The sequence below is a fragment of the Erithacus rubecula genome, assembly GCF_903797595.1.
Source record: "Erithacus rubecula genome assembly, chromosome: 1".
Taxonomy (NCBI): Eukaryota; Metazoa; Chordata; class Aves; order Passeriformes; family Muscicapidae; genus Erithacus; species Erithacus rubecula.
Window position 1 is genome coordinate 101,638,835 of NC_136658.1, and position 6,840 is coordinate 101,645,674.

A 6,840-nucleotide genomic window follows, 5' to 3' on the forward strand; every position below is an offset into this window, starting at 1 on the left:
TCAGCCTGAGACACCCTGTGGGGATTGCAGGATTCAATTGCTGGGGAGGCTGCTCTCAGTTAAAATGCCTCTAACACCCTGAGGGCTCAAAAAAAAAAAAATGGTGCTGCTTAGGAGACTCATGCTTGGAATGACAGGAGTAGAGAGCAAAGAGAGAAAATGCTAAAATATCCTCAGAAGCCATGGCAATATCTGACCTGAAAAATCTTTAGGGTACATTTAGGAACATAAGGAGAAATTCTGTGGTGTATGCAAGAGTGCAGAGCTCCCAGCACAGGGCAGAGCAGAGTCTCCAGCACAGGACAGGTCTCCCAATACAGGGCACAGCTCCCAGCACAGCACAGAACCCCCAGCACAGGACAGAGCCCCAGCACAGGACAGAGCCCCCAGAACAGGATAGAGCCCCCAGAACAGGACAGAGCCCCCAGAACAGGACAGAGCCCCCAGAACAGGATAGAGCCCCCAGAACAGGACAGAGCCCCAGCACAGGACAGAGCCCCCAGAACAGGATAGAGCCCCCAGAACAGGACAGAGCCCCCAGAACAGGACAGAGCCCCCAGAACAGGATAGAGCCCCCAGAACAGGACAGAGCCCCAGCACAGGACAGAGCCCCCAGCACAGGACAGAGCCCCCAGAACAGGATAGAGCCCCCAGAACAGGGCAGAGCTCCCAGAACAGGGCACAGCTCCCAGCAAAGCACAACTCCCAGCAAGCAGGGCTGGAGGCTTTTATCTCTGCAGGATTCCCAGCCATCTGACAAACAGAGCACTCACACACTATCTGAGGCTGTGGGAGGGTCTTGACCTGTTCCTCTTCTTCTAGTAAAGGCTAAATTACCACAAAACATCCTTTCATGGCCACTTTCCACCCTGCCTTCCTGAGGCTCCAGTGCTTTGTGCTGTCCCTGCTGCCCAGGATATTCAGATCATCACCCCTTGTGTCACAGCAGTGGCTTTGGCCATCTGAGGCTATCTTTGCCAGAGTTCACCCACTCCTCACAGGACAGAAGAGGATCTAGCTCAGCACTTCTCCTACCCAGCAGAACCATGTGCTGTGGAGCACCCAGGGCCAAAGGTCTGAGTAGCATTGGTTAATTGTGTGAGCAGTGTGTGCTGTCAAAGGCTGAGGAGCTCACTCCTCACTCCTGCACAGCTCTGCCCCTGTGCAGCAGCACCTGGGAGAACAGGCTGCTGTCCCAGCAGGCCAGGGGGATCCCTGTGTCCTCTTCAGTGCCAGCTTCTGGGGATCCTTCTTCCCTGCTCTGCAGCTTTTCTGGACTCAACACGTGAATCCTCCTGCAGTGACTTTTTACTCAGTCTTGTTTTGTGAGTTACAATCTCTCTCCAACTCCTTCTACTCAGCTCCTGGCACATTGTCCCCATGCTAAAATCAGACCCTTCCCCACTGCACTCCAGAACCACATCCAGCTCTTCTCTCCCATTCTTGCATGGTTTACCCCTGTCTTCAGTTTGGTTCCTCATACAAATCTCTTTTTAATGTCTTGCTTTGTCATTCCTTTTTCTCTGACCTATGAAGAGACACTTTTTTTTCTTTTTTGCCAGTTCCCAGCAAAAACCTTGATAAATTTGTTTTCCCATTCAGATTTCCTACTTACCATTCCCAGGTGCTTCCATTAAAATAGACAGCAGCTGAATGTAACAGTACTGCTGGTGCAAGAGAAATATGATAGAGTACAGTTCAAGGTGGTGTTTGCAGTGCACATTTTTCATTACAACTTCAGAAAATTGAGCAGAATAGAGGATTTGTTGAGACATCAAACCTGGGGATGTAAGAAGGTACCTCTGAGCCATGAACACTACAGTGTTTAGTGGCACAATAGACCCAAGATGTCTCAAGGTGACTGTTCACCTGAAAATACTGGCCTGTGACCAAGGCTCAGCTGTTACAATTAATTGGTAGGAGTATAGCCAACAATTTCTTCTGCCACTTAGCAGAGAAGTGTCAACACTAGAGTGAGTATCAATGAAATGTGGGGCAATGAATTTGTTTCAATCTGAGGCTGTTGGAGTTCTTAGTCCTTAGCCCAGATTCATCATCTGCCACTAACCACTATTTAAATGTTTTAGCATCGTGCTTTGTGCTTTTGTGGAAAGAGGTTTCTTTGTCAGGCATCCTTGAAAGCTAACTATAGTGAGCTCATATGCTACCTACAAAAAGGGAAACATATATATATTTATGTGACAGAGATATCAGGTAAGTTCAAAAGCTTTTGTAAGCTCACAGAACATTTACATTTGCACTGTAAAAATTATTCACATGTAGATGTTTTTCATAGGTGTGCATATAAGTGTGTGTACATATAAAAGGATCAACCTAATATAAAAATGAAGCCTTCTCTATTATGGCTTGAACTGATCTGAGGTCTGGACTGATAGAAAACATCTCTTTACTTACTTTTTTTCCTTCCTTTGAATTTTTGGGAAGTTCCTCATGGTACACAAGCCTACACAAAGTTATGTGAGCACCAGAACACTGTTCATTTATGGACCACCACTGTTTTTTTGGGATGGGGGTTGTGTTTCTTAGTTATTTTTCCTCGATGACAGTGTCCAAGCCCGTGAGGCGATCCTTAGTGCCATGGCAATACAAATCTCAGAGATATTTATGGATGAACTTGTACACTAGGAAGGTTTGGCTACTTCTCAAACAATTTCTGCTTCCCACAAATTTTATCTGGGTAGATTCAAGCCAACAAAAGTGCCTTTGCTCCCTTACCTTAGTGTTGGAGCTGTGATTATCCTCTGCGCAAGGTGGCAGCAAAAGAAAACTCTTCAAACTCCTTCCTCTGTCCCCTGCTAAGGAGAGCAACTCCTTCAACTTCATTCATTGTGTTTTAAAAACCACTTGTTCTAGGATAATATATGTCTAACATGGAGTTACTGATACATTTTATATTGGGAACACTGGCACACTTCACTCTTCATTTCTTTACCAGTATTCCCCTGGGGAAAAGCTAGAAAATTGAATGCAAAGAAAGGAAAACCATGAGACAAATCCCCCTTAACTCAATTATTTTCTCTTTCTCATTTTTTTTTTTTTTTTTTTTTTTTTTTTTTTTTTTTTACAGAAAAAATGGTGACTTTGGGAGAAAAGATGAAGTCCAAGAAAAAATAAAATAAAACAAAACTAAACAAAATAAAATAAAATAAAAAGTTAAGATCAATGTTTAATTAAGACATTGTCACATGAACTGACAAATTGTAATGGATGCAGCAGGGTACACCATATTTCAGCACAATAATTGTGTTTTTCAATAGGAAGAGGTAGTCTGGAGAATCTGACTACTGAAGACCCAGTTAGCAGTTATCTAGATGAAATAAAAGTGTGGAGCCCACCCTGTTAGTTCTCTTGACCCTAATCAGCATTTGCTGTTTGCTTATTTTTGGAGGCGGTTTTCATTTGCTTTTTTTGGGGGGGAACATATTTATTTCATTTTGCTGGAGCCCAAAATGTGTTGAATGGAATGTTTTAGTGCAAATATTAGAGCAGATGAAGCTACTCTAAGGTTCATTAAGCCTCAAAATACTCCTAATACATCGTCCCCATATGGAAGAAAACCTTGGGCAAATATTTAATAACCTTCATAGATTTGACTCTCTTAAAGTCAATAGAAGTAGTAAGAATAGCAGTGACACTGTGCTTATTTTGAAAAAACAGGGATTACTCACCTTGAAAGTACAATATAGTAAATACATTCTTTATTCAGAGGCATGGTAAAAGATAAGCCAGTTGACTTTGGATATGAGCATTCTTTACAACCTTAAAGCTTGTTTTGATGACCATAACCTTATTCTAAAACCACAGTGTTTAATAAAAATTACTTTCAGAACTTGAAGAATATTTTATTATGGAATACAAAAATACTATCTATGTAAAAACAATAAGTTAGTTTATTTACAATACTTTACACTATCCTGCTCTGGGACTTCCTTTGCACTGGACTTCTTTTCATTATTTTACACACCTTTATAATTTTACTTATAATTTTGCACAAAGCATTTCCAAAAGCATGTCATCCATGTTCACTGCTCCAATGATGGGCCTGAAGAATAATTCAGCAACCACATTAGCATTAATAGATCTTAACAAGGAGAGAACAACATTCAGCTTGGCAAATCTGGCTTCATCACCTCTGTGAATGAGTCTGACATGTTCATTTAGAGCTTGTTGTGCTTCCCTCTGCAATCCTTCAATGTACTGGGTACACTGCAGACCAGGTAGATCTGAAAAGAAAAATAAATTATTTCTTTTACATATTTTTTGTTTATGGAACAGCATAATTCTTACAGAACAACTCCTAACAGCTCACAGACTAATTCTCTCTCAAGGGAAGAAGCAAATTAAATTGCTAGAGGATTTCTTGTATGCAAAGTCAACATGCCAAATGTTATTGGGCAGGTCAAATTCTTATTATATTGGTGTTTTGAATATTTAATACTCTTCTTCACAAACCTGAAACATGATTGTCTGTCAGCATTCTCTTAAGTGTTAAACAAATTAGTTGATAAAAACTTTGATTGAAGAATGGTCTCCAAAACACCATTACATTGAGGAAGAAAACAAAAATAACTTTTCAGTTTTTCACTCTTACAAAAAAGCATTGCTTACATTTAAGGCTTCTTTTGACAACTGTTCCTACTCCAGTTTATAATTGTCAAGAAGTACTGACTCCAACATGCAACAGGAAGTTTCTCAATGAAACACAGTAAGGATAATGAAAGATAGGAGGTGCAGAATTAAGGCTATCTATGACCAGAGAATAATTTTGTGTGTAAAAGACCTCCAAGATCAGCGAGTCCAACCATTAACTTAACACTGCCAGATCCACTAAACTAAATTCCTGAGCAACATATCTACACATTTTTTAACACTTTATGGGATGGTGATTCAACCTCTTCCTTGGACAGCCTGTTCTTTACAACCCTTTCAGAGAAGAAATTTTTCCTCCCAGAACAATGACTGTGTCTTCTTGTATTAGACCAGCTTCCAAATTTAACTTGTGCAACATAAGCTTCACCTTAACTATTGTAACTTTTTCTCTCTTATCTGTGCAGAAATCAAAGCTATGCAAGCAGGATGATAAATGCAAGCACCACTGTAGGAACCTGACCATCAATAACTATCAGTTCGGCAGTGGGAGCGCCAGCAGAGCCCTGTCCCGCTCTCACAGGGACTTGGGAAGTGCCACATCCAGCCTGCTACTTTCAGGTGAGTCACCGACGTGACTAGAACTCCCTTGGTAGAGCTGTATCTATGGGAGTCTCCACAAAGAGAGACCGGGAAAAAAAACCAAAACCTATCATAAATGCTATACCCAAAGCCACAACAGCCTTTGCTGGTGGAATCCTGATCCTTCCCTCCCTCTCCGGGGCGCGGAGCCCGGGCACGGCTCGGGCAGAGCCGCTGCCCTCGGGCCATGCACAGAGTCCCGCAGCTCCCGCTGAGGAAAACGGGCAAGGAGCCGCTGCTGACTCCCAGCTCTCCCGAACCGACCGCCTGGAATTCGCTTTGCTCGTGGAAAGCGACTGTGGAAAGCGCCAGCCCTCCGGACCCCAGAGCGAGCCGCGGACCCGCGGCCGGGCTCTTGAGGAAGGTGGAGCCGTGCTCCGCTCCCTCTCCTCCAGCACCTTTTCCACCCCGAGGAAAGCCCGTGTGAGTCCCTCAATATCCCTGGGGATACCGGCGGGCTCCGGGCAGAGGGACCCGCTGTCCCGCCCGGCACTCACCCGGGTTGAAGAGCACCGTCCCCTTGAGGTAAGCGTACTCTTTGGTGCTGATGTCCAGGCTCCAGCACTTGGCCAGGAAGCCCTTGATAGCCTGGATGTCGCCGGCCGAGGGCAGGTGCGGGCCGTGGTGCGGCCGGCCCGGTGCCGGTGCCGGTGCCGGTGCCGGTGCCGGTGCCGGTGCCCGCTCGCCCTGCTGCCGGGCCGTGAGGATGCGCTGCAGCATGCTCGGCTCCGCGCTCTCCACCGTCTCCAGGTGCACCCGGTCCTGCGCCAGCCCCAGCAGCAGCAGCGGCGCCCAGCAGCTGCGGACCAGCAGCAGCTGCTCCTCCAGCGGCAGCTCCTGGAAGCAGGGCACGTTCTGCACGAAGCGCAGCGTCTTCACCAGCACGGCCGAGGCCGCCTTGCAAGCCACCTGCGGGCTCCGCAGGGCCACCCGCCGCCGCGACCCGCACGGGCAGCCCCGGGGCGCCGAACCGGGCGGCGGCAGCGCCCGCTCCTCGCTGCGCAGGATGCTGTAGAGGATGCTGCCGTGCCGCCGGCCCTGGGCGCAGCAGCGGCAGCCGCGCTCGGCGCACGCCATGGCAGCGCGGGGCCGGGCGGGCTGAGCCGGGCCGGGCTGGGCCGGGCTGAGCGCCGAGGAGGCTCGGAGGGGCGTCCCTGCCTCCCGGTCCTGCCGGCGGAGCGCACCGCTCGCCCTCTGCCCGGATCCGTAACTTATTTATAGCCGGCGGGGGGGTGTGCGTGTGTGTGTGTGTGTGTGTGTGTGTGTGTGTGTGTGTGTGTGTGCAGCCGCAGGCGCTGTACCGGCGGTTCAGAGGGACAGACACTTTACTGGCTGGAAAAGAGGCGGGGAGAGGAGGGAAGGTGAAAAAAAAAAAACCAAAGCCTAAACCCTCCTCCTCCTTCCCTGAGACAGCGATGCCCGGGGGGAGCGGGCGATCCGGGCGCCTCTGCCCGCAGGCTGCGCAGAGATGAGCGCAAACTGCGCCCTCCTGGCCGCGGGATGCCCCTTCCCAGCCCCTCTTTCCGAGCCCCAACCAGGCTGATGTTAAGCCGGGATGCTTCGGCAGGGCAGGGCAGGGCAGCTCCCGCC

At 47.7% G+C, this 6,840-nt stretch overlaps 1 protein-coding gene across 1 annotated transcript; it reads right to left on the bottom strand.

Annotated features, from left to right (window-relative positions):
- Positions 1-3,690: 3,690 nt before the first annotated feature.
- NR0B1 (nuclear receptor subfamily 0 group B member 1) lies at positions 3,691-6,447 on the bottom strand. Its single transcript, XM_079303303.1, has 2 exons — positions 5,748-6,447; positions 3,691-4,244 (listed from the first exon to the last, which is right to left on the bottom strand). The coding sequence occupies exons 1-2, from the start codon at positions 6,325-6,327 to the stop codon at positions 4,000-4,002; spliced, it is 825 nt and encodes a 274-aa protein (XP_079159429.1). The 5' UTR covers positions 6,328-6,447; the 3' UTR covers positions 3,691-3,999.
- Between the last annotated feature and the right edge of the window lie 393 nt (positions 6,448-6,840).

Bases quoted from the DNA above. Each gene is read 5' to 3' on its own strand.
- NR0B1 (XM_079303303.1), bottom strand. From the start codon at position 6,327: ATGGCGTGCGCCGAGCGCGGCTGCCGCTGCTGCGCCCAGGGCCGGCGG. The intron at 4,245-5,747 runs GTGAGTGCCGGG...TTTTCTTTTCAG, and splicing joins GACGGTGCTCTTCAACCCGG to ATCTACCTGGTCTGCAGTGT.